The sequence below is a fragment of the Gouania willdenowi genome, chromosome 19 (assembly GCF_900634775.1).
Source record: "Gouania willdenowi chromosome 19, fGouWil2.1, whole genome shotgun sequence".
NCBI classification, from domain to species: domain Eukaryota; kingdom Metazoa; phylum Chordata; class Actinopteri; order Blenniiformes; family Gobiesocidae; genus Gouania; species Gouania willdenowi.
Window position 1 is genome coordinate 15714348 of NC_041062.1, and position 14978 is coordinate 15729325.

Consider the following 14978-nt stretch of genomic DNA (forward strand, 5'->3'; position numbering starts at 1 on the left):
TATCACTATAGCTATAACATTATCCCTTACATGTCCATGCACCGCTGCCTTCACCAGCACTGTTCCAAGATGGCGGCGCTGTAGACGCATCCCTCCACAGTCGATGCGGCGTCTACGTATATAATGTCTATGCTGGGACTGACTTCAGGCTAGTCAAACATCTCCTTTTCAAAACAAAAGCATCTCTTCTTGACTTCCATTCATTTTTTTTTAGCCCTTTTGTAAATAGGGCTCTTATTTTGAAGTTAACCTGAAGTTTTGTCAGTAGAACAATGGAGGGTCTCTGAAAATCTCTGAAATGTCGGTAGGAAATGTGTGAGTTTTATGGAGCAAATGAGCACATGTTGATATTCTATTTGGTCAATTTCTCGCTTTAAATGTTTTTAGAACTTTTAAAGGTGGAGAATTAACGGAGATATTTAGCCTCAGTTTGCGTCAGGTTTTTGTCGTAGGTTCGAAATGCATCTTGGCAAACTTTGAAGTAGGAACTTCAGTGGGAACGCTCATCATCGGTCATCATCCTAATCATACTTATAGTATTTAGCAGACAGTATACACTGTATACTCATTGAGTTTGCAGTGTGTAGTATGACTAAACCAGTCACGTATATGCAAGACAGCAGCCGTTAGCGTTTAGAGGCAGATTTCAAACCACTGTCAATAATTAATTTATTTGGACAGAAATATAAATATTGAATCTAGACAGCATTAGGATTTTGGTCATTTGTTTTTCACAATGATTTATTGGTTCCAAAAGGGAAAAATTATGTTTAAAAATGCCATTTTTGCATTAACTACAATTTTTACATGAGAGTGAAATTCAAAATGCTGTAAAAAAAAAAATGAATAAAAAATTCTGCAATTTTTTCAAATATCATTTACAATGACTCCAAAATGTTGTCATTTTTTTTTTTTAATGAACATTGAAAATGTATTTAGCAAGTTCACAAGTATATGTTTGAATAACCATTCAAAAGAATTGATGCACTTTAGGCTATATTTAAAATCTGTCTGAATGGTTTGCGTTGAACAGTCTGAAGTTTGATGCCATTTGAGCAAAACTTGTGGGAGGAAAAAAGTTGAATACATTTTACAGTTTTTGGAAAAACCAGAGTGATGGACTTCAAAATTTGCAATAGGTTTAGATTTTCTAAATAATTTTCTGTTTTGTCGCTAAATTTAGGTGAAAGTTGCAAATCTACAGCAGATGTGTTTGTTTTGTTGTGTATTTTCAAAATGTTGAGAGGCTTGCTGTAGCGCCACCATTAGGACGATTGGCCTGGTTTTTCCGCTGAGGCAATCTGGCATGGGACGTGAAATAGTGCGGAATTTGGTCGTTGTTTGCACGCGTGAAGTAGGATTTCCGGGCCACTACGGTACCTGTGGTTTGGTTTCTTCTTCGTCCTTGTAGAAGAAGAGTTGATCTGAGCGTAGCACAAACCAGCGAAGTTGCCAGTTCTTCATGATGCTGCGCTGCTTCTTCAGCCATCCGGCCTTCAGTGACCCCTCCTGGAGGCCTGGGGAGGCTGCTCGACAGGGGCCCCTCGACACCTCGCCCATCACCATGCTCTTGGACCTGGCTACCAACACACATAGAACAGGTCACTTTAGTTCAGTGGGACAGTGGCGTGTCCATCTATGTCAAAGGTCACATGGCGGGGGCCACAAAAAAAAGGATCCCAGGGCCACGTTATCAACATTTATGTCAGCATTTAGAAAAAAAAGCAAAATAAATAGGGCCCAAGCACCAAATGTAGTGTGAAGGCCCCGTAAGGTTCCCGTAAGGATTATTATTATTATTATTATTATTTTACTGCCACTTTACTTGGGTTTTTGAGGCCCTTCCCAGGGGTGCAATTTCCTGAAATTTGGCAAGACGGTATAATTTAACTTGCAATTCCGTGACTCGTTAGCGCCACCTAGCGTTTGTAACTCTCCACTGGTTTGAACAAGCTGGATGGCATTTAGTAGGTATATGCAGTGGACCAAGACTAGCAAACATGTAATTTAACATCAGGAAGTCTGCAATTTTGAATTTAGCAGGCCAAATTTGGCCCTTTTTCTCAATTTTTGGCCAAACCACACCATCTTTAAAAGCAAACTCCTCCTAGAGCAGGACATTCTGTATTTATTTATGTTTTTAATTTGTTTTGTGTTTTTTTTTTTTGCTTTGTGTATCTTTGGAGTCACTGTGTTTATCTTTGCTGTTGTTTTGTGTGTTTTTTTTTTTGTTGTTTTGTGTGTGTTTTGAAATAGTTTTGTGTATATTTGTCATCCACTTCTGTATTTATTTTTGTCTTTTTTATATTTAACTCCACCAAGTAAGTAACCGGCAATATTTCCACCAGCGTTTGTTTGTTTGTCTCTTAGCAGAATTCCGTCAAAAGTACTTGACAGATTTTAACCAAACAGATCCTACGCTATGGATGATTCCATTCAATTTTGGATGGGAATCCAGATCAATATAATGATTCTGGATCAGTTTCAATAATGGAAAAATCTCTCATTATTGGTGAAAATTTAAAAAATCATATCTCGGGTTGTAATTGACTGATCTTTATGAAATTTGACTCATTTATGTCGGATTGGTTCACCCCACTGAATTTCATCTGGATCATATCTGGAATGCGCATTTCATCACAATTAATATTAATTATTTTTTCATTATTTTATGGCAGAGGATATTTGGCACTTTGCTGAAGTTTGCGTTTTCTCAGTGCTCCCGCTTTGTTTTATTTCTGTTAATTTTGTGTATTTTTGTTGCTTTTTTGTGTGTTTAGTGAGTCATTTTGTGTTTTTATTTGATTTGCGTATTTTTTTCTTGCATTTTGTTTGCTTTTGATGTCAGTCACCAGTTGTCCATGTCTGATCTGATTCTTTTCCCATTTGGTCAAATATACATTTATGTATGTCCTCTCAGGAGATGTGTTGCCCTCCACACTCTTTGTGATGTGCTAACACTTGCAATACTGGACACATATCATCACTTCTGCCCCAAAGTGACTGTTAGATAAAATAAATCTCATCCCAAAGCAGATACAATAGATTGTGTGAACACACACATATTAACACCCACGCTGCACATAGCCTCAGGTGACAGACTTGCCTCCTTTCCATTACACAGGTTCTTATGAGAGACTTATTGTGTGTTTCCACAACCGAGCAGAGCAGCAGAGGCTTTTGAGCTGGGATAATAAGCCCACATGGGACCCAGTGAGCGAGTGAGTGAGCGGCTGGCAGACTGTGATTCTCCACAATCGTGTAACTTGAGCTCAGTCAAAGACAGGTTTTTAAAAGGGAGCTTCAAAGCCACTGAGCTCCTTATGTTTTGCTTGCATGACATAAATAATCACATGATGCCATTTTGACATGATGGTATAATTACAATATGTGGATCTATGTGTGCACTGCAAAATAAAGCTGGTAGAGGTAATGAATGTATCATATGTGACAAAAAAGAACATATTACAGACATGGACTTGGATGTATATCAAGCTAAACTCAAGCTAAAACCAATGTTTTCTAACATTTCATGTGTAATTAGCAGAGCCATGCACTTTATTGCTGCTCCTTCACTAAAAATAATAGATGGTCAAATGGTCCAGAGCCAATGTGATGTAATAGAACAATGGGAGTCAATGTTTATTATCCCCCGCCACACAAAGTGTGAAGGAGGATATAGGTTTGAGCTCCGTGCGTCCGTGCATCTGTCCGTCCGAGTTAAAGGGGACAGCTTTTCTCAGAAACCGTTTGCAATAACCACTTTTGGTGTGTGGCTTCGGGGTATCAATACCTTGATGGAGTTAGAAAATGAGAAATGCGCAATTGTTTTTCCGGAGTTATTGCCCTTGTGCCATTTTTTTTTATACTCTGTTCCAGGTATCTTCAAAGGGGACAGCTTTTCTCAGAAACCATTTAAGATACAATAACCAAAATCAGTGTGTGGCTTCAAGGGTATCAACACCTTGATGGAGTTCGAAAATGAGAAGCGCGCAATTATATTTTCTGTAGTTATTGTCCTTGTTCCGTTTTTTGTACTCTGTTCAAGGTATCTTCTAAGGTGACAGCTTTTCTTAGAAATCATTTAAGATAGTTAGTAATTTTATATTCTGATGTGACATGTGATGATGACAACCAATCTGTCGGGGGATGTTGATGATTGTCTTCTTGTTTATTGTTAAATCAATGTTTTTTCTTTCTCGCCATCTAAACCCTACATACATAAATATGCATAGGGACTGGGGCTTTTTTCTTGCCTTCTCTGACAGTCTGTTCACACTTAAAATATTTTTTTATGTCAAGAGAAAATGTTACATTAACTACTGTGCGTACAATCACACGTGGCATTTAGAAACACGCCTTTCTTCAAGAAATAAATATTATTTGTTGGTATTTTTCAACCAGTTACAGTATAAATACGCCCCCCAAGTGTTTGCTGACCCGCCACAAGGGAGAAATTTAAAAAATGCCTTGATTATGGGTGTTGCTCCTGGAGCAGTTAAGACACGCCCAGTCACAGCAGCCCCGCCCCACAGCGTGCGCAATGCACACCTGAGCTGTGCTCGACTCCTACAATCACAGCCACACACAAGCCCACTGTGACGCACACACAACCAAGCTGGAAAAAAAAAAAGTCAAATTCTAAAAACAATACTTTAAATTGTGCAACCATGAACCTCAAAACCTGCCAATATACTATAGACTATTATTCCCAACCAAAACACAACAGAACAGTTTTGTACTATATGTTTGTCTAAATCACAAGCCTAAAAAATGATGTGTTTTTAAAATCTCAAAATATTTTTCTACTTGCTAGCCCCTATTTTTGCTAGCTCTGTTAACTTTATGCAATAAACCAGTGGTAGTTGGCTTTTTGTCTTCAGAGGTTGGATTTCCTGGGTGAACTTACTGACCTTTCTGTTTGGAGTCAACATGTTCTTGTGTTTACATCCTGTAAGCTACTCTGTCATTAACACATGCATGCTAGTGAAGGCTAGCATATGTGTGAATGCTTTTGGATCAAACATTCACTCTGACTATAATTTTGTGATGCACTTCCCTTTTGCACTGTTAGTAAAATCACTTTACTTCATTGTTTTAACTGAACATTTTGGCACTTGTTTTTGAGAATTTTAATAGTGGATATCTGATAGGCTATGTTTAAAAAAAAAATGTGGCTTGTAGGCGATGCAACGTGATTGCAAAACCGCAAAACACGGCAATTTGTTGGCGTTGTTTTATGCTGTGAAAGAACAGACGGGAAAGGTGGAATTCCTCTTATGCACTTGCTCTGAGCCTCTTCTTCCCATTTCTCTTGGTTTTCCCAATGAAGTTTTTAATCCAGCAACAGCGCCCCAAGTGTGTAGCTCATGCAACTACATCAGAGATAGTTAAAAGTGGATCAAAAAGTGTGTTGTGAATACAGACCCAGCCAAATCAAGGAGATAAAACGATCCGCTGTTCTACGTCTATTTGGACCGAATCAAGATAACTTGTGCTAACATCTACGTGAAGATCTTCCATCCAGTTGTTCGTCAGTTTTGATAAATTCTCCAAAAGTTTTTTTTTTTATTTATACTGTAGCTTTTCTTGAATAGTTTTCCACTTTCCGTTCTGTTGCTGTGAATAGCCACAGCGTCCTTGGTCCTTTTTTGGCTCTGCTGCTTTTTGTGTCTTTCCATCTGTCCTCGCCTGCCTCTGTTCTCGTAACTTAGCACTGCTGCTGCTCGACACATTAGCTACTGAGTGGAACATAAATGGGCTGATGAATCACGCCTGACTCACCGCAACTGATTTTGTTGTGTGCGTGTGTGTGCGCTAACCACTGCTACCCACTCTGCCAATTTGGACCTTCTGTTCAGAGTGATTCAAACCTTCCATAGTTTGGGTGGAGCTACATTTTGGTCTTATACTGCTATCTCCTGCAGTATTAAAAACACACAGTTTTATTTTGAAACACTCTTTATGCCTTGGTTTCTTAACCTGGCAAGAGCCAGATTGATTTGTAGCCCTCCCTCTAACTGGAGTTCTGATTCTGGTGTTTTTGAACACCAGGAAAATCCATCTTGCAGGCAAGGTTAGTGGTTTGTATGCATCCATCCATTCTTCTTCTTCTGCTGCTTATCCGTGGTCGGGTTGGTTCCCACACCTATGTCTCTATGCTAGCCTGAGCGCCCACATTAGATAGTATGGAAAGATTTAGTATGCAAGAAATACCCAGATGTGTGCTGTATCAGAACATTTTTTAAGTAGGCACGGTGGGCACGCTAGTCATACTCAACCACCCCATGATGCATTGCGAGCAGAACGTAGAATCGTCCTGGGACCAGCTTCAAGCTAAAAGTCAAACATCTCCTTTTCAAAATAAAAACATATCTTCTTGTCTTTCATTAGTTAACACTTTTGTAAATAGGGCTCTTGTTTTGAAGTTAACCTGAAGTTTAGCCAGTAGCACAATAGTGGGTCTTCGAAATTGTTCGAAATGTCGACGTTAAATGTGTTTCAGGGAATTTTATGGATCAAATGACCAGATGTTGATATTTTACTTGGTCACTTTCTCAGTTAAAACGCTTTCAGAATAAAGCAAATTAACAGAGATATTTAGCCTCAGTGTGCTAATGTTTTTTTGTCGTTGTATGTTCGAAATAACCTTGCCTGCAAGATGGATTTACCTGGTGTTCACAAACACCAGAATCCATCAAGTGCTGTTCCCGCCTTTGCCTTTCAGAACTGAACCAAACTGATTCGAACCAATCATGAGGAAGTGTTGTGGTTTAGGGCGGGATATGCGGGTGTGACGAAGGCAGAAGCGCGGAAGCAAAACTGGCATATGCGCTGTTGCGGGGAGAGGAACTAGCTGGGCTACCGCTATTAGCATAGCTCCGAATCAAAATAGAAAGATGTCGACGCAGGAGGACGGTTAACTCACATACTCATTTTGCAAAAATGGCAAAAGTCACTTGACATAATGACCGCAGCATTACTATCACAAGAGAAAGTTTTCACCAGCGGAGCCTTGTTGTTGTTGTAGCAGCGTCTCTGCGACGCAATGCCGATGACAACATCATCATTTGTTACTGTGTGATTGGCTAAAACAAATCATGGTGGACAGGCGCTTCACCCAATCAGCTTCAAGCATTCTGTTCATGTCCCTCCCTGGTTCTGAAAGGATTCGCCAAACACTCACCAAAATCGATGTGGAGTACTCAAGTTAGAGGGAGGGGCTACACATCAATCTGGCTCTTGCCAGGTTATAGGTTCAACATACATCTTGGCAAACTTGGAAGTATACTTAGGTGGGAAAGGTCATCATCCTAATCATACTAATAGTGTATAGTAGACAGTATATACTCATTGAGTGTTCTGTGCTTAGTAAGTTAGAATGCGATGTCGAACACAGCCATAGTCTCTCTAGAAGTCTCAGGTTCGTCTACTGGTGGGTCAAGCCCAAAAGATAAAGACCAAAAACAGAATAGGCGGGTCACATTTAATGATGAACAATCTGTAAAATCTTCATCTTTTCCTTAAATTATCTTCCTTGAAATTGTTAAGGTGGTATGTGGTCAAGCGTTGGGTAAACATATACATGTATGTGTCTTTAAAATGGCAGTGAACACAATATACACAACATGAAAAGGTTGCTTGCTGGTGAGCACATACTGAGCACTGGGAACAACACTGGGATGATGACAATGTGATGGACACTAAACAGACTATTGACATATACATGATATACATACAGTACGTACATAAATGCAGCCTTTGTTTTAGCTCAGAAGTAAAAAAAAAAAAAAAAATCTGATACCCTTCTTTGATTTTCTACTCTGCTGTTGTGTTTTAATCAAAACCCATAGAGGCTTTAAACTGGATTCCAACCTTATATTTGGTCTGCCATTATACATTAATCATGCTCATAAGTTCGGCAAGCTGTTTAGTGTTCATCACACATCTTTTTTTATTGAATTTGATGAGTTTGTCCAAAAGTGTTACCAATAAAAAAAGGGGCAAAATAAATGGTCAACAAAGCAAATATCAGTTGCACGCAGCTATCGAACTATCATGCCTGAGTAAACATGCAGGAGCGATAATCTAATTATTTAAAAAAGGAGACACTTCTCCAGAAATGGCTCTTTAATAATAAAATAATAAAATGTGTAAAAACATTTTCTCCATATCCCTGTAGTTTAAGATGCTCTGCTCCTGTAGCTGCAGCAGCATGAACACATAATGCGATGCATGCTGACGCTACATCAAAAGTGCGTTCTCTGCTTCTCGCCTGACATCGTTCTCTTTCTTCTTTCAGGTGACAGTCATGGTAGAATAACTGGTGCCTGCACAGGACGCCGTGTCTCATTTCAGTCAAGCTGGATTGTCTACATGCATTAAAAGCTTGATAGCTGCAGATAGTCCAGGATGGGGAAAGCAACCGCAGTCATGGAACAACAGTCATTAGACCAGTCGCAACAAATGCTATTTAACCAGGGAAAGAACTCCTAAATTCCTGTAACGGTGGTAATGCTAATGCTGTCCAGAGGGAAACAAAGATTTGAATGCAATTTATATTAATATTCATAGAAACATAAAGAGAGGAAGGAACCGTATATGGAGAGAGAGAGAGAGAGGAGAGAGGATGAGAGAGAGAGAGGAGAGAGAGAGAGGAGAGGAGAGAGGAGCGGAGAGAGAGAGAGAGATGAGAGAGAGAGGAGAGAGAGAGAGAGAGAGAGAGAGAGATATATAAACAATTATAGTGTCAGTTTTGATACACTATAGAATAAATCTATTCAGGAGATACAAAATCAGTGTTTTTCAACCTTGGGGTCGGGAGCACCATGTGGGGTCACCTTAAATTTAAAAAAAAAAAAAATGTAAATACATTTTTTGAATTTTTGAATTATTATTCTTTTTTTCTCTTTTTTAATAAAATAACACCACATCTTAATCAACTGTATTTCTATACTTTCACTTTGTGAATCTAGAACAACTAAAAGGCAGTAAATAATAATAATAATAATAATAATAATAATAATAATAATAATAATAATAATTTGAGCTCAAACATGATCAAAAACTTATTCTAGAAGAAAAAAATGTCTTTGGGGTCACCCAAAACACGAGAACACACACACACACACACTCACCACACATAAGGTATTTATAATAAAGATATGCTAAATGAGTAAAATAAAACAAAAACCCAAACAATAGTTATACAAAAAGTACACAAAACGACAACAGAATAAAAATATGAAAATGAACACCAAAAAAGATACAAAAATACACAAAATGACTCCAGAATCACACAAAAAACAATTGTACAAAAAATGCACAAAAAGACAACTGAAAGATTAAAAAAATACACATAATAACTTCAAGAAACATACATTACTGAAAAATACACCAAACAACAACAAAAATATGAAAGTGAGTCAAAATACAAAAAGCTAAATATTTATACACAAAATGACAACAAAAATGCACAAAACTACACCAAAAAAAGATACATAAATACACAAAATGACTCCAGAATCACACTACAATGGCAACATTACACAATAATTATACAAAAAATGCACAAACACAAATACACATCATGACTCAAAAAAAATACATTACAGTAAAATACACCAAACAAAAAAATATATATATATAAAAATGAGTAAAAAACAACAAACACATTTATCATGCACATGTCCCATACAATTAAACCAGGGAAATCGCACACGCTTTTTTTATTTTGCACCTGCAAATGTACCCCTTTATAACACTACATAGTGCAGAGTATGTACACCTCTTTGTACATCCAACCTTCAAACACAATAGAGTGTTTGACAGTAGAGTTGTCAATTATTTGGCCATAATTGACAACTCTACTTAAGCTCCCACATGAATGCATACTTCCGACGGGCACTGGACTAGTTTACAAACTGAGATTCTTTAAAATGTGTGTTATCACTTTTTCATTCCATTATTACGCTCAATAGTTGTTTTTAAATAATTTTCTAAGCAAAATGTTGTATCTGGACTAAAGGAGGAGAAAATGAGCACTTGAGCTAGAAAAGTTTAACAACCACTGCTATAAATTAAGGTGACAGACAAACATGACAGACATACTTTCTATAGTCTGGTACTGTATGTTTTTTTCCATGGGCTGATAATGGATGTCTGACTGCTATTCCATTAGCACGCTAAAAGGAATGGTGCGCAACACCTCTGCAATCCTGCACTGATGGGGAGCTCACACGCCAGCACTAAATGCACCAGCATCTCCATGGGCACATTGACGAAATTCAATTTCATTAATCCAGTTGTTCTTCAGTGATTTATGGTTCAGGGGAAATGGCAGCGCAGCGGGAGCTACAGGTGCATCAGTGCGTGACTTCCTGTTATCCCATCTTTTATGGATTAATGTGTTAAGCATTGTGTGTGTGTGTGTGTGGCAGTGTGCGCGTGTGTGTGGCATTTTAAACTCAGCCTTATGTTACAGGAGCAGTTGAGTGGAACTGATTTGCAGCGGTGGAATATTATCATCAGCACATGCCAATTATTACAGAGCGACTTTTTCGACGCTCGCTTTTACTCTGAATGTTTTCTTGTTCTTTCATATGCCACAGAAGAGCCTAACATCAGGGTGTAGCTGGGTTCGAAGGACTTTGATCTTAAAACCATGGTAACATGGATGACAAAGCCGCAGCGAGAGAGCAGAGCAGCTGATATGTGGGCAACTAAAGCTGTCGCTACATTCCTGGTGTCAACCACAATGTGATTACACTTGTATTATATGCAACTAGTTGTAGCAATTACTGTATAGCACATCGGTGAGGTTTTTGTTTTCGTCGTTGACAAAGAAAAGTTGTAAAACAATGTTTTTGATGACACGCTTTGTCAGGATAACAAACTAATTCATGTTTGACATTTATTATTATTTACAATTTACACTTATCATTTTTCAACAAATAAAATAATCACGTTTTATTTTTATGAACTCCAGTGTGATGTGTGATATGTTATTGTGAAGTTGCATTTTTTCACTGTATATTTTATTGTATATTTCCTGTAATTTGTAATTTCTTTTTTGGTAACATTTGAACATTCTGTCCAGGGATTACAGATGAAAAATAGCCGTCTGTTAGCACAGTTTCAGTATGGATATTAATGTACACTGTCCCTGTTGAATAAAGCAATAAATAAAATAAAATAAAAATAAATGGATTCATGAATCAAACTTCATTTACTCTATAAAGGAAGAAAAAGGTAGCAAATTGCGCCCCACCCTCCCTGGTGACGGTGAGACCCCGAGGAAGACCCAAACTCATGTTGATGTTTTTTTTAATTTTTTTTATTAGCCGTCATTTGTCACGTGGACCTGCCCACACCTTATTGAGTGTATATAACAGTACCGTAACTGTCCCATAATTGTTAGCGACAAATATAAGTGAAGCTCTAATTTACATACGTAATGTGGAAATGCAAAATTCAATTATTATGGTTGCTTTGTGTAAGAAAGTAAAGTATTACCTAAGAAAGGGACGCTCCTATTCTCAACAAATACCATAACCTCTCATTAAAAATTCAACTGCTGGTTTAGGGCCTAATATGAAGCAGTATTTAATGAGGCAATAATGAACATGTACATGCATCGAGGTAAGTCTCTACTTTCCTTTCATCTGTATATGCAAATTCAGATTTAATCCACTTTACTAACAATTTCATGCAGCTCAACGCGAGAGATTTAAAACATCCTTTTCCCCATTCATGGGAACTATTAATCTCCTGCTAATCAGATCCAGCTGTGTAATTTCAGTCATGGTGATTATTGCGGAAGGAAGAGCTCATGTACGCACATGCAGAGGACCACACATATTAATACACAATAATCACACACACACACACAGAGCAGCAGCTGACAGCAGTGCTGAGTTCTGCAGAAAATGAAATGACTGTTAGGATCCCCAACATTTAAGGCAGTTTGAATGAGTTCACAAATAAGATGATGAGATGTCTCTTCATTAAACTTCAAAAAGTGCAAAGTGATGGTGATGATGTGCCAGGTGTCAGGTGGAGGAGGATGGAGCAGGTGTGTGTGAAGGTGAATCAGGAGAACCTACCTCTGCGGGTCTGTCTAATCTTTGGACTCAGCATGGCTGTCATCGCTCTTCCTCACGCTCCACTGTTGGCATGTTCACATCCAAACACCCCACCCTTGTGTCTGCCTCCACCTCTCCTCCGATGTCTCCTCTCGCCTTCTTCTTCTCTCTCTGACCTTCTGCAGTGCAGCCAGCAGCTGGGGGGGATGATGGGAGGAGGAGGAGGAGGAGGAGACTAGGGAGAGGATGGGGGTGGTGATGGTGATGTAGAAGGAGAGAAAGGAACTACCTCCTTCTGTCTTCCCTCATCGCACACGCCCAGTGTCCTCCAACCCCTCCCTGATACATTATTCATGGCAGCACATCCGCCTGCAGAGGGGCGAGGTGGAGGCTTTTGGGGATGGGGTCTCACGCCAGGAGAACACATGTCACACCAGACAATAATAGATGTTTGGATTGTTGAAGTGGCCTCATTTTCTGCAATCATGGCTTTTTCATGAAGGCATGTCATGTTTGTACGAAAGGGGGATAGTGGATGGGGGGGTGGGGTGGGAGGGGTGCCTCATCGTACTCTACCTAATGAAGCTATATGGAGGTCACCAGCCTGTCTCCACCTCCTTTACCTCATTACTCACTTAAGTTCCACCCACCGTCGTTTTCCTCTCATCCTGTTTCAAATGTATTTTCATGTGTCCCAGTTCTACGCTGCGACTGCTTTCGTACTCCATCTTTGGTCTTTTACCTTAGATTAGAACACACGTGTAGAACTCAAGGCCCAGGGGCCAAATCTGGCCCTTTAGAGCAGTGTTTTCTCAAATGGGGGTACGCGATGGCACTACAGGGTGTACTAGAGAGAAAGAGGAAAATTAAACCAATGAAAGCATTAAAAATATGAGGTTTTATAACTTTTATTTTGAGTTAAAAATGATAATCGTACCTAATGTTATGATCAACTCACAAAACGACAACAAAATAAGACGAAAATATACTGAATAATAAAAACAACAGACAAACGGCAACAAAATACACAAAATGACACAAAAAACACAGAAAATGATGATAAAAATGATCTTGGTCCCACGTCAGGAGGGAGATGACTGTAAATGATAAAAACAATTGAAATAAATATATTCAGGAGGCACTAAATATTATTTAATTACACTTATTCACAGAATTAGATTCTTTAAAATGTGGTTCATCACTCATTCATTCCATTATTATGCTTTATAGTTGTTTTTTCACAGAATTCTGAGCAAAATGTTGTCGTCGAACATAAAGGGGTACACAACTTGAGCTAAAACAGTTTGAGAACCACTTCTTTAGAGCATCCAATGTGGACTGCAGCAGAAAACAAAAAGTCACAGAAATCAATAATTTTGTAAATTACCTATTCTAACTCAGTTGTAGATATATCAGCTAGATATGTCCAAATGAATACACAAATTCAATGAAATCCCACACTTCTATCACATGATGGCAGTCATTGTTAATCTCAAAGTGTTAAACAAAAAAACAAAAAAAAACTCAAAATTTTTCCAAAATTCTGCAATATTCTTCAAATTATTGCACCAAATTCCCCCAAATTACATAAAAATGGGTCACAAAATCAAATATATTGAAAGTGAAGATTCTGCACAGACAGAAATCTGTCACTATTCCTTTGATAATATCAGTGCTGTACATTATTATTTTTTATTTATTTGTGGAAGTGCAAACTAGAGCTCAATAATGATTAAATCACTCATTTTTGGCCCACTTCAGATAAACTGCTCTGTATTTGGCCCCTGAACTAAAATGATTTGGACACCCCTGCCTGAAAAGAATCAACCAATGTTAAAATAAGACAGTAAACATTCCGAACTTGTACATCCATCTATAACCACGAAGCCTCAGTGCAGCCCCAGCTTGTTCACCAGGTTATAATTACAGCCTGGAGGCATGCCCATGGCACAGCTTCAAATACTAAACTAACAAGGCAGTGTACAGTAGCTGTAAAACGGACCCACTCCTTTCAACACAATGAGAAATCACTGACAACATTAAAATCATCATTTTTCAACTGTTCAAACTTCAGTTGGCATTTTTTTAACTTCAGGGTTTAAAGAGGTTTAAACTGATGCACATTTATTTAGTCTGGAAAATTAAAAAAAAAGGACTTCATTATAAGCAGGGCTCCTGGAGAAGTTAAGACTATAGTCTATGCTATTAAATCTCCAAAAAACAACCTATGCTATGTTAACTAGCAGAGGTTGTTATCACAAGACCCTAAAAACCAGTGCAAATAGGATGATTACACCGAAACTGGGGTGAAAATGTAGCAAAGCATGAAAAATGAGAAAAAAATGACGAACACACCAAATCCGAGGTAAGGCTATAGTAAGGCATGAAAATTTTAAAATTTCAGAATTTTTTTTTCCTGAGATAAGGCTATCACATTACCCTAAATACTAGTCTAAATATGATATGTATACTTATACTGGAATGAAAACACAGTAAAACATGAAAAATGAGAAAAAATGACAAACACCCCAAATCCCAGGGAAGCCTAGAGTAAGGCATAAAAATTTGAAAAAAAAAAAAAGATATTTATTTTTCTGAGATAAGGCTATCACATCACCCTAAAAACAAGTCTAAATACAATGTTCATATTTATATAGGGATAAAAATGCAATTAGGCATGAAAAATTACAAAAAAATTAAAAATACCCTAATTCCAAGGTAAGGCATAAAAATGAAAAAAAAAAAAAACAGATTTTTTTTTTTTTTCTGATAAAAGGCTATCATAAGACCTTAAAAACTAGTTTAAATATGATGTGCATACTTATACAGTGTTGAAAATGACGTAAGGCATGAAAAATGAGAAGAAAAAAAATGAAAAACACCCAAAACACCCCA

At 38.0% G+C, this 14978-nt stretch overlaps 1 protein-coding gene across 1 annotated transcript in view; it reads right to left on the bottom strand.

Moving 5' to 3' along the window:
* The window catches only part of arhgap22b (Rho GTPase activating protein 22b), a 39761-nt gene extending 27513 nt beyond the window's left edge, over window positions 1–12248 (bottom strand). The window contains 2 exon segments of the mRNA XM_028475965.1: window positions 1381–1580; window positions 12105–12248. Of these exon segments, the coding sequence (XP_028331766.1) occupies window positions 1381–1580; window positions 12105–12147 (243 nt within the window). The 5' untranslated portion in view covers window positions 12148–12248.
* Between the last annotated feature and the right edge of the window lie 2730 nt (window positions 12249–14978).